We start from the raw sequence: 12,197 nt of genomic DNA on the forward strand, positions 1-12,197 counted from the left end.
CCAGATTGTGTATATTTACACCTTTTAAGTGAGAGATGTCGATGTGTTGTCAATAGCTGTTTCCTGCGAGTAGTTCTTCGACCAGGTTACTCTTCATGTAACCCTTCGTTCTGCTACATCTGCTGCCATCCAGAATTTCCTACCATCCAGCTCAATTATCCCTCTATATAAGTTACATTAGCTTGTTGCCGAAATATGGATTCCCGCATTTTGCAGGGGCTCCTAAGGCCTACTGGTACCAGTACGTGGGTTCCAGAATATGGCCATAAGGGTAAGCTGTAGCCCAGATTGCGTATATTTACACCTTCTAAGTGAGAGATTTTGATGTGTTGTCAATGGTCGTTTCCTAAGAATAGATCTTCGACCAGGTTACTCTTCTTGTAACCCTTTGTTCTGCTACATCTGCTGCCATTCAGAATCTCCTACCATCCAGCTCGATTATCCCTCTGTATAAGTTACATTAGCTTGTTGCCGAAATATGGATTCCCGCATTTTGCAGGGGCTCCTATGGCCTACTGGTACCAGTACGTGGGATCCAGAATATAGCCATAAGGGCAAGCTGTAGCCCAGATTGCGTATATTCACACCTTCTAAGTGAGAGATATTGATGTGTTGTTAATAGCTGTTTCCTACGTGTAGATCTTCGGCCAGGTTACTCTTCTTGTAACCCTTTGTTCTGCTACATCTGCTACCATCCAGAATCTGCTCCTATCCAGCTCGATTATCCCTCTGTATAAGTTACATTAGCTTGTTGCCGAAATATGGATTCCCGCATTTTGCAGGGGCTCCTATGGCCTACTGATACCAGTACGTGGGATCCAGAATATGGCCATAAGGGCAAGCTGTAGCCCAGATTGCGTATATTCACACCTTCTAAGTGAGAAATATTGATGTGTTGTTAATAGCTGTTTCCTGCGAGTAGATCTTTGGGCAGGTTACTCTGCTTGTAACCCTTTGTTCTGCTACATCTGCTACCATCCAGAATCTGCTCCTATCCAGCTCGATTATCCCTCTGTATAAGTTACATTAGCTTGTTGCCGAAATATAGATTCCTGCATTTCGCAGGGGCTCCTAAGGCCTACTGGTACCAGTACGTGGGATCCAGAATATGGCCCTAAGGGCAAGCTGTAGCCCAGATTGCGTATATTTACACCTTCTAAGTGAGAGATGTTGATGTGTTGTCAATGGCTGTTTCCTAAGAGTAGATCTTCGACCAGGTAGCTCTTCTTGTTTACCTCCGTTTGCCAAGCCAATGCGGCAAACTCGCAGAAATCTGGCACGGTTGGATTACCTGCTAGAGGAGACACTCTGCATTTAGTGCTTTAAGAATAGAGACGCTGCAATTCCGTTTGGAATGGTCGCACTGGGGATTTTATATCTGGAAGCCAGTTTGTGATTCCTTTAAAAAGAATTTCAACAAGAAGTTCAACATTAGTGGCGTAATTTCGTCAAAATCCTCAAGGGGGGGGGGAAGTTGGAGCCACTTTTCCAAAATCAAGTGGCAATGACAGTAAAAAGTAAAAAAAAAAATATTTGGTACCATAAGGTACTATTTAGTACTATAAAAGTACTATAAAGGTTTTTAGTACATATATTACCTTTATAGTTCTATAAAGGTAAATATGTTCTAAAGAACTGATATGTTTCTGTTGATTCTTGAATTACGTGGGTTTATCTTAGTTGTACAAGATTTTGGAAGAAACTAAATTACAGCTGGGGGGGGGGCGGAACTGAGGCTCGGGAGGGCGAGGTCTGGGAGGGGCAGTTGCCCTCCTGCCCCATAGCAAATTACACTCCTGCTCAACAGACACAACTCTAGGTGAAAACATGAAGCGAGAGAGTCTAGGTAAAAAGTTGATTATTGGAATATCTGACTAAGTTTTAATTCCCCTTTGATCAAAGAGCTTAATTACTACAGATACCAAATAACGCCATTTTAAATGTTCTCCATGCTTTGTTTGTTTGTGGATGACAAACACCTTGAGGTAAGATCTTACTGATAGAAAGCTGTTCTTTTTTATAGAACCCGAGACAAATATTTCTGTGCCCTTAATTCTAAGGCGTATAAGGCTTGAAAGACAAAAATATCAAATGAACTAAAAATTTCAAAGGTCAAATGATACGTCATCATGACTCATTGTCTGTCCAAATCGTCAACCATGTAAAACCACCCCAAAGAAATATAAATCACCTCTGGTCTCTTGATTTAAGAATACCGACTTTGGAGACTTGTTAATATAAGGGATTTACCCACAGACAAAAAATATATAAAATAGTTGTCCAACTGGCATATCCTGCAATGCTAAAAAAGGGGCCAGGTATTAGGCATGCCTTGAAATTATCACGAAATATGGCACTGAATACCGGAAGACACTGTTGCCATGTATATTAAACGGTCATAGGACCCAACCTTATGAATAATCGCGAGAACACTTGTAATTATTTAACGATTCATTTTCATTTCTCTTGCGTTTCTTTTGTAAAGAAAAAATGTTCTAAAGTTTTTGTTGTTTTTTTTTAACGGGCAACATTCATAAAAACATTTTTGGAAGAAAATGAAGACAGACGAGCAAGCATTGAATTTGTTGGTTACCATAAAATTGCTCAGTTGGATACCTACATTATATAGTCTTTGTCTGTGTCTCTGCCTTTGACTGTTTCTACGCAAAATGATTTTTAAAAAGCAGGAATTTATTGTTTTGCAAGGTAACGGGCACTTTATCGGCAGCTCCCGTTTTAACGACCCCTCGTTGGCATTCTCGCTGTCACTGGCAAGCTTTGCGCCTTTTTGGCTATTTTTCCGTTTTACTAATTTTTTTTTTGATTTACCTTTGTTTCAGAGCTTTATCGATTTCTCCTCAGAAGCGACGGGTGGCATTTCCAAATGGTAAACAAAATCTTTAAAATGCTGCTTTTCGGTATTTAAATTTGTTTTGGGATTTGGCAATAAAAATTTCAATTTTTACGTTAATTTGTCGCAGTTTTCATCAGGTTTCAATTTTTTTTTTTTTTTTTTTTTTTTTTTTTTTTTTTTTTTTTATAGCTAGCTACTGTTTGGCACACTGATGAATTTTGCTTTAGTCTAATTAGAAGTAACATGACGACATTGCCTTTACAAAAGTTAGGATTTTCTAAACCAAGTGTGTCTACTTTACTATTATATATATTTCTTGACTTTCAAAAGGCTGTAAGTCAAACTATTTGTTTGAAAATTAAAACCGGTATTTTAGTAGGTGCTACAAGATATTTCAGGTTATTGCGTTTTACATTGTCTGTCTTTCTTTTTCAGGTTGTGTATCTGTAGACGTTGCACTTGGAAGCATTGAAGATTTGAGCTCAAGCAGTCTTGGATCAGCTAGCCAAGGCTCGAACCCTCGTCTCGATACTGAGAGTCGGTCTTCACCCTCTTTTTCTGCAGATGGGGTGTTTCATGCTGATTAAGTTTTTATGGAATAAGTAAATATCTTTGAAATTTTCTTTGATACTTAATGACGGCTGTATGAACAGCAACAAGTGAAATTTACGAAGCTGCTCTATTGAAATAAATAAAATTGATTGGTTCAATCCACTTCATTGTCCAGTCTATAACCAAAATGTGCTATGCGTTGGATACATAGCGCTCTTATATCTTATTTTATGTTGGATATAGAATATTCTATATCCAGAGATTGGATATATCGCTTCTGTATCCAATATGTTGATTGATCTAATCCACTTCTTTGACTTTTTTTTTCAAATTGAAATCTACGAAGCCGCCTTATTAAAATGAACACAATTGATTCATCAAGTTTATTTCTTAATATCTTACTTTGCCCCGAAATATTCTAGGAGTTTAATTGCCCCTAAAATGCGTTGCGTCTCTTTTTCTCAAATACAGAGATAGTTGGAAATTTGCCCTGTTTTTATCAAAACCACGTATGCTTTATCTTCAAGTCCATATAAAAACCTTCCTCATAGCATCTCATCCGCTAATAACCATTGAAAAGCCTCAAAACATATTTTTCAGCTTTCTCGTTTTCCAGTCAAATTACCAGTGACGACTCTTATGTTGTCTGACAACGCTGACAATGTGAAAGCTATTAGTAAAACGCCATGCAAGGCTCTGTTGATATTTTCATGGTTTGAGGCTGAACTACTCTAGAGGTAATTAAGTTTCAGATCTACAAGCTACCCTTGAGGAGAAGATAATTTATTTTGAGCATCTTGATTTCAAGACTCCAGCAAACAAAGTTTATTCATTCCTTAGACACATGATGAACAAACAAACCCTATCCAAAAACCAATAACCCACCTATGATATATAATAGCAATCCTCTTCTCACTGAAGCAGAAAAGGCTAAGGCAAGTTTAGAGCTGCTAAACAGAACAGTGGGTAAAATTGATCATGACATAACTGCTTCATTTGCCAAAACTTTAAGATCAACAGACTTTCCAAAAGAGAATTACATGAGCCATACAATAAGCCATTTACTTTATCAGAAATACAAAATGTTATATCCAACCTTCCAAAAACTTGTATTAGAGTAGGCAACACCATCTCTACTGACACCTTGAAAGTAAAAAGGGGTGTACCACAGGGATCAGCATTGGGACCTGATTTCTATAATATCGGAGTTTATGATATACCACTTGATAATGGAACATCCAGAGCAAGCATATTTGTAGATGGTAAAGTTTTCTGGGTCACAGGAAGAAACATCAGTGAAGTCACAAAAAACATAAAGGCTGTATTGCAACAAGTAGAGAATTGGCCAGCCAGTGTTGACATCAACTTCTCCTTGCATAAAACCAAAGGGATGCTTATAACCAGAAAAACTTCTATCATTGCTCCAACATTGACTTTAGGTGGCAGGAAAATCGAATATGTTAATCAAATGAAGTTTCTAGGCTGTATTATTGATAGGAATCTAAATTGGAATCCCCACATAGATTACACTAAAGCAGCATGTATCAGAAGACTAAATGTCATGAAATCACTAACAAGGATCTCTTGGGGCAGCAGAACCAAATTCCAGATAGAGTTTTTCAAAAAATACATTAGACCAAAGCTTGAATATGCTGCACCAATATACCAATCAGCTCCACAATCAACCCTTAAAAGACTAGATACCATACAGAATTCAGCTCTGAGGATTTCCTTTGGAGCAAGAAATACAACATCAATACCATTCCTTTTATCAGAGAGTGACCTCGAGGATTTGGAAACAAGAAGAGGTATAGCAGTATTGAAATATATCAAGAAACTGTGGACTGCTGACAAAACACACCCAGTAAAATCAAGAATAGTAAAACCAGACGCCTTTATCACAGCCAACAGTCAAAATAAACGTAATCAAATAAACATTTTTGAACGAGCTATTCAACTGTGCTCTCAATTTGACTACAGTTTAAAAACAACTGATATGTTAAAGGTCCTAGATAACCCGCCATTACCGCCTTGGGAACAAAGCCATCTTGAGTGTGTAAATAATATTGGTGAAATGTCTTGGTGTAATCTTGCAATCAGCTTTAAGTTACACATGGCAAATTCTACCAAGACTTCCTACATATATATAAAGATGGATCAAAAACTGGAAATGACACACCAGTTGGGGCTGCATTTGTAATCCCACAGCTGCAAATTAAAAACCAATTCAAGTTACCAACTGAAACATCAGTATTCCAAGCAGAAATTATTGCTATAAAGAAGGCTTTTGAATATATAGGAACCAATCTGCAGAGCTATCCAAATATTGTTATATGTTCAGATTCTAAAGCTTCGATAGATGCCATCAACAGTGTAATCAGAGACAGGATGTCAATTAGGGAAGTAACTGCCTGTTATTCTGCGTTTACATCCGTATGTAAAAACCATAAAGTTATTCTACAATGGGTGTCAGCTCATGTTGGGATTGGTGGTAATGAAAGAGCAGACAGAGCTGCAAAGCAGGCCTCCAAAATGACAGGCCCCTTTAGTGAGTGTGACTCCCCTAAGGAAGTTAAGATGATTGAAAAGGTGATAAGGAGCCTAGATAAGCTCTCTTTTGAAGAAAATAGGAACTTGTCAGGTAATTACTTTGTCACTTGCAAAATCACAAGAAGCCACGGATTAAAATTTATATGAGAAACTAACAAGAAAAGAATGAGTTATCATCTTTCGTCTAAGATCTCAACATGCAGGGGTTCAATCCTATCGTGCCAGACTCTTTGGAGAAGATGAACATTGCAACAATGAAGAGACAGATTGTGATAATTATCAACATCGGAGACAATATTTAGCAAAGATATTTGCACAGAATTCTATGTGCCCCAATTTAGAACCACTTTTGGGAGGCATTGCTGATGAAAAAATTAATATGCAAATTTGTCGCCTTGTAGTGCAGTTTTTACAAGACATAGGAGCAGATAAGAAGATATAGTCCAATTTATTAGTTAAATTTGGTGCATCTTGAATATAAGTGCAGTGTAAAATTATAGTAACAATTCGCCCCTTCCTTACATTTTCAACTTTCTAATGTGATATTTTGAGAAACCATTGAATGAGGACCTAAGTGACATCCACTGTCAAGAAAGGTCCGAAATCCTGCGGCTGCTGCTGCTACAAGCTACCCTTGACTTAGCAAAGAGCCATATGCCTTCAGTATACGTATATCTATACTCATATGCTTCGATGTATTGTTTATGTGTTTGTTGTTTTATTAGTCCCGGCCCCTTTACACGGAAGGGATGGTCGTAGAAATGTGGGAGGAGTCTCGTTCGATTGGAAATCGAAATTTTAGTTGTCCTCTAAGGATCAAAAGGGATTAGAGGGCAGCCTACCCCGGTTCCTCCAGGGGATTTCCCCATTGCATTGGATAAAAATGTTCAGATAACCATTTTCTTCAGAGTTGCTGAAAGGCCTAATAAATATGTCTCTGGTCCAGGGATTACACGACCCAAGCAGCCCATGGGTCAAAGGCCCTAAACTGCAAATTGCCCACTGTTTACGAATAGCTTTTTAGTGTGCAAAAAAATTGATGTGTTTGATCTTGGCTTTCAGATGGGCTTTAAATTTTCAGGAACTGTTTCCTGGCCAAGGGACCACCCACTTTTGTTTGGAGGAGAGAATGTATTAGGGGGTATGAAAATGGACCAAAAATCTTTGTCTCTTATCAGGTTGAAACCTACAGCTGTAAGTCCCTTGGCCATGGAGAGCCTATTGTAGAAAAGCAAATCGATTTGGGCCGCTTTAGTTAAAAATAAGGCCGCCAAAAGGGCCTTAAAAGGTTTTTTTTTATTAAATCGGAAGTTGTATCCTTAAGTCTTTGGAAAAGGGTGACCCTAGTTTGCAGGGAAAAAAAAAAAATTGTTCCCTTAGGAAAAGACCCTGAAATGTTTTTTTAACGGCTTTAAAGTTACTTGTGTCAGTTCTTGAGCCAAGGGGACTTTCATGTACAACGTAAAATTGTGCTGGGAGCACGGACCCTCCAAAAATGAGGTCCAAAACTAAGGAAAAAACCTTTTCTTTGAAACGGAGGAGATCCACATCCATTGATTATACGGTTGCAGATTTCATTTCAACTAAATAAACGAATAGAAATTAATTTAGAAAGAAAAATCAAGGAAAAGTAAAGAGCAAAATTAAAGCCTAAAACCAACAGTAATTTAATAAATCAAACCTAACACGAACAAAAACTACTAAGGGTGAATGAATGGAACCTAGAACGAACAAAAGTAAAACGAATAACCAAGTCTGACATAAAAATGAACAGAGAATACCGCAAATAAAAGTGAGGATAATACCCCCACAAACCCTCCAAAAGCTATAATCCCATTCGGGCTTTAATAATTCCTCCTCGGGTAAGCCAAATTTCCTTCAATGAGGTTTGAAGTTCTCAGGGTTTCATTGTGAAATCTCCGTTTCAATCAATGTAGGGTTTATCTTAAATCGACGAATAACGGTAATAAGTTGGTATGTAATGTGAATAAGGTTAAAAGGGCTTAGAACGCTAAAGTTAAGCGCCATTGTTTTTTTTCTTATTCCTCTTATTCGATCAAAAGGGAGCAGGATATTGCCTTTTCTAATCCTTTTAATCAAAACACAAGGAAATAAATAAACGAAGAAAGAGTTCTAATCTTCTTCAGTGGCGGATCCAGGGGGGGCTGGAGGGACCGTGCCCCCTATATTTTTCTAGTTTCATCATTTTTTCTCCTTTTTTTACCCTTTTTCTTTAAATAAACTTGTTAATTTTGTCAATTATTGACGCTCTTGTTACATGCCCCTCCCTCAAAGATTTTATTCTAGATCTGCCTTTGACTTTTTATGCATAAATTAAGAAAAGCCAAAATATACTCTATGCAAATTGTTTGTGTGAGTATAAACTGCCTAAGGTGTGGAATTCATATAACGCTTATCACACCACTCAAACACTGACCTACAAGTCGAAAGCCTCCCTGGATCTAGAAAGGTTCAAGTGGCTTTGGAAGAAAGCTAGCAGAATAGCTAGTAGAGATAGAAACAGTTTCTAGGAAAGGGTTGCAACTAAACCGGAGAAGGTCGCCAGAGGAAATAATTCTTGTAAGCAATGCCGTATTCTTGAAGACCTCAACGAACCGGAATGTAATACCTGGAAACGTGAAGAAGATGGGCCGTACTATAATAACCGACCGACAAAAAAGAATGAATCAGTGGGCAGAATATTTCCGAAACTGCTTAGCTAGACCTAACCAGCCTTTCCCGCACCTACACCACAAGGCAGTGGAGCTGAACCGTCCCAACCGGAAAAAAAAATACCCCACTGATATTTTCCAACTTATGCTTGAAGAAGTAATGAAAGCAGTAAAAATCGTTTCAAGAGCTATAAAGCACCAGTAGAAGATAGATTACCACCAGAGCTCTCTAAACCATGCCCCATCCTTGGCTAGTTGGCTGGTACACTCATGGCCCTCCTCAATAAAACCTGTAGGAGCGAGGACGTCCTCCATGATGGGATGTAGTAATGATTCAAGTGGGAGTTCCAGACAAGAGCGATTACAAAAACTATCGAGTCATCCTCTATAACCGAAAAGATTTTTGCCATCATCGTCGTAGACAGATTTAGAGCCGAAAGAGAGCACAGAACTAGAAAAAAATTAAGCTGACTTCAGCTCGGGAACGGGTTGAGCAGATCACGTTTTTTCACTTCGGATCCTACTACACCAGCGCTCAATCTATATCCAAGAAACCACAGCTATCTTTTTTGATTTTATACCAGGATTAGAATCGGTACTTCGCCCGCTGTTATGGGACATCATGCTAGAAGACGAAGTCCCAACAAAGTTAATGAGTGTTTTCGAGGTCTGCTATGAAAACGCATTTAGCAATTTCCGAATATATGAGGAGTTCAGAGGGTTCTTCAAAATTACCTATGGCGTGCGGCAAGCTTGTCCAGCTTCACTTATCTTCTTCAACTACGTCATGGGTCGGCAACCCGCAAGGCGTATTGGTGCGACCCGCAAGACCCTCGCCACAACACACCTGACGGACCACATTACTCACCATAACAATACACAACGAAGTGAAAGGGGTGTCATCTAGCATTCTGCCATATAGCATTCTCGAAAAATCCGTAAGTCTCATCTAGCATAGTTAGTTTGATTTTCAACTATCCAGTCCAGACCAATTGTTTTGGTATGTTACAATTTTTGTTTTTGAGCAAACCTTTCTCAAAGTTTTGGAAATACACCCCAAAAAATGCTTTGTCTTTGGATTTCCTTTGTTTATTCTTTTTTAGTTCAGTAAAATTTAGCGCTTGGGGTACCAAATGAAAGCCAAATTATCTGGTCATGTTATGTGGTCATCTTGTGGCGAAACATTCAGAAGAAAAAACAAAAGCTTGATTTTGCAGACGGGTGTCATCTGGTATATAGTAGGACGAAAAAATATGGTACACACTGGGACATTTCCCAGCATGTACCAGATGAAAGCCATCTACAAAATCGAGGGTAATATTTTTTTCAAAGGGGTTTAAGTACATCCAGGTTGTCAAAGGAGCATAAATACAATATCTCAGGAATGGAATATGTATTAAGTTTCCACTTTCAGGGAAACTAGAGGTGGAGTAAAACTAAATCAAAAGGTACAGGACATATCCTTATTATCAAAAGGGTGTATGTGCAATATCCCAGAAAAAAAGGGGGGTACGTTGGAACTTTCGTAGCATATTATTGGGGATGTTGAACTAAATCAAAAGACCCTATGTCCGTCCAAGTTTGTCATAAGGGCATATTACGGCATCTTAGGAACGGATAAAGGTATTCAGTTGAAACTTAAGGACCTATTGCGGGGGATTTATAACTAAATATGGATGTTGAAATGGTCTATCTGCAACATGTATGGAATGGCTAAGGACATTAAGGCGAAACTATCAAGGGATATTGCAAAGTAGATTGAACAATATCAATATGTACTCTATTACTTACTTACTTACTTTCGGCGGGAACCAGACGATAAACTGTCCTGCCCGGCACCAAAGGATCTTGGGATGACTTCCGACGACCATTTGGACCTGTCGGCTGCATCTTCTCCGGCGATCTTCAGCCAGTCTTTGTCCCATCTCCGACCGTGTCTCCTGAATCCTCCCCACGGTTCCAGGTCCTCCTTGAATTTTTGTCACAGGTCCTTCTTTTGTCCTCCTGGTTTATGTTTCCAGGAGGGGGCTGGTTCGCAGACAAGGACGGCTTGACATATCGTGCCTTCAGGACGGCGCAATGTGTGGCCGAGGAGCTTCAGGCGACGTCTTTTAATGATAAGCGATAGCTCTTCTGATTGGCCACAGCGACTCCTTACTTCACTATTGGAATAGTATCTCTCTGTATTCGATCTTCAATATCCATTGGCGTTTCATTGGAATTTACTTGACCAAGGGCTCCCCAGACCCTTGGTGCCCCGTTGCGTTAGCCATTCAATTTGTCGGGCTTGGCGACCAATAGAATGTTACTCCGCTCCACCGCTGTGAGGCGCAACTTAGGGCTCTCCTCCCGGATCACTAGGGACGGGGGCGTGAATACTCGCTCCGAGGCCCCAACCATAGCTCGGGAGCACTCGTGCTTATCAGGCCCTGATTCCCACCTAGGAGGTCGGGAGGTTGGAGTGTACTCTGTGCATGCAGGTTGTCAAAAGGACATATGAACAATATCTGTAAAGCAGCTGAAAGCAATAAATTGAACCTTTGAGGGCTGCTACAACTACTACTTATGCAATTAGTACTACTGCTATTGTGATTTTTTCAAACTATGACTGCTTTTAACTATTTAAATTTGTGACTATTTGCAACTGCAAATACTTCTGACTTTGACTGATTGCGACTGCGACACCAACTAATTGTAACTACAATTGCCAGTGCATATGACTTTGACTGCATCAACTACTTTGCTATAGCAAACAACAAGACAATCACTCAAAACTGGTGCAATGCCGAAACGACAGAGATAGACTGGCTGGTAGGTTTTCGAGCTTAAAACCCACAACTGTTACTACGCAAGCCTGAGCCTACAAGCTTAGGTCATGCAACGAGCTTTAACAGACTCAACATTGAACAGTTCTTCTCAAATCCGAAGTGAGTTCTAGAAAACCTTCCTTTTAATGCAAGTGACATATACAACTATGACGAAAATTATGTGACCACAGTTCATGTTCCTCCTAAAAGTGTTTTGGGAGAGGGGTCAGATGATATTGTGCAAGGCAACATCATCAGAAAGATCTGTCCTTGTGACGATGGTTGGGACTGTTTCTGCAAGCAGTCAGTATTAACTACCTTAATTTATATTTCCAAGGAAAAATTTTCAGCCTCACATGCTAACTGGTGTTCCAGGAAACTCAGCAGGTGGAGTCTCACCATCCAGTTGGATCAGTCAAGATCTATTTTTGAAATAAATTCATCACCTCAAGGATGCATTCACATCGATGATTTTCCAAATTGCAAGAAAGCAGTAGAAGAAGCTGGTATAAATTTTGTTTGGCGGAATACTAAAATGAAAAGTGGATTAATACAAGTTTGAGTTTGAAAACCGGGTTCCTGATTTCACCAAGATCTCACGTAAGATGGATATTTTCGAAAACCCCTTCGAAGTGCATATCAGTAATGTTCCAAGTGATTTGCAAATCAAGGTGATTGATTTGCAAAGTGATACCACACTTAAAATAGCTTTTAAGGAAAAAACCAACTTGGTGGATTTCTATGGAAGTTTGTCTTCTGAAA

General features: G+C 39.2%; 2 protein-coding genes across 2 annotated transcripts in view; both read left to right on the top strand.

The window, feature by feature from the left end:
* rudhira (breast carcinoma-amplified sequence 3 protein rudhira) overlaps nucleotides 1-12,197 on the top strand; it is a 120,143-nt gene that overhangs the window by 102,388 nt on the left and 5,558 nt on the right. Inside the window, exon 10 of the mRNA XM_089105435.1 lies at nucleotides 3,290-3,456. Coding sequence (XP_088961561.1) covers nucleotides 3,290-3,441 — 152 coding nt within the window. The 3' untranslated portion in view covers nucleotides 3,442-3,456. The remainder of the gene's footprint in view (nucleotides 1-3,289; nucleotides 3,457-12,197) is intronic.
* On the top strand, nucleotides 3,489-11,997 carry LOC148940996 (uncharacterized). The gene is made up of 4 exons (XM_089105132.1): nucleotides 3,489-3,497; nucleotides 4,419-5,490; nucleotides 5,748-6,047; nucleotides 11,786-11,997. Exons 1-4 carry the CDS (start codon nucleotides 3,489-3,491, stop codon nucleotides 11,995-11,997), a joined length of 1,593 nt encoding a protein of 530 aa, XP_088961258.1.

The sequence above is a fragment of the Artemia sp. Qi Xiang Cuo genome, chromosome 19, assembly GCF_049724085.1.
Source record: "Artemia sp. Qi Xiang Cuo chromosome 19, ASM4972408v1, whole genome shotgun sequence".
Lineage (NCBI taxonomy): Eukaryota > Metazoa > Arthropoda > Branchiopoda > Anostraca > Artemiidae > Artemia > Artemia sp. Qi Xiang Cuo.

What these genes read in the sequence shown, in the direction of transcription:
- LOC148940996 (XM_089105132.1), top strand. An exon ending in TATTGGTGAAATGTCTTGGT is followed by an intron (nt 5,491 to 5,747) that starts GTAATCTTGCAA and finishes TTATATGTTCAG; the next exon opens with ATTCTAAAGCTTCGATAGAT. An exon ending in AGAAAATAGGAACTTGTCAG is followed by an intron (nt 6,048 to 11,785) that starts GTAATTACTTTG and finishes AAAAATTTTCAG; the next exon opens with CCTCACATGCTAACTGGTGT.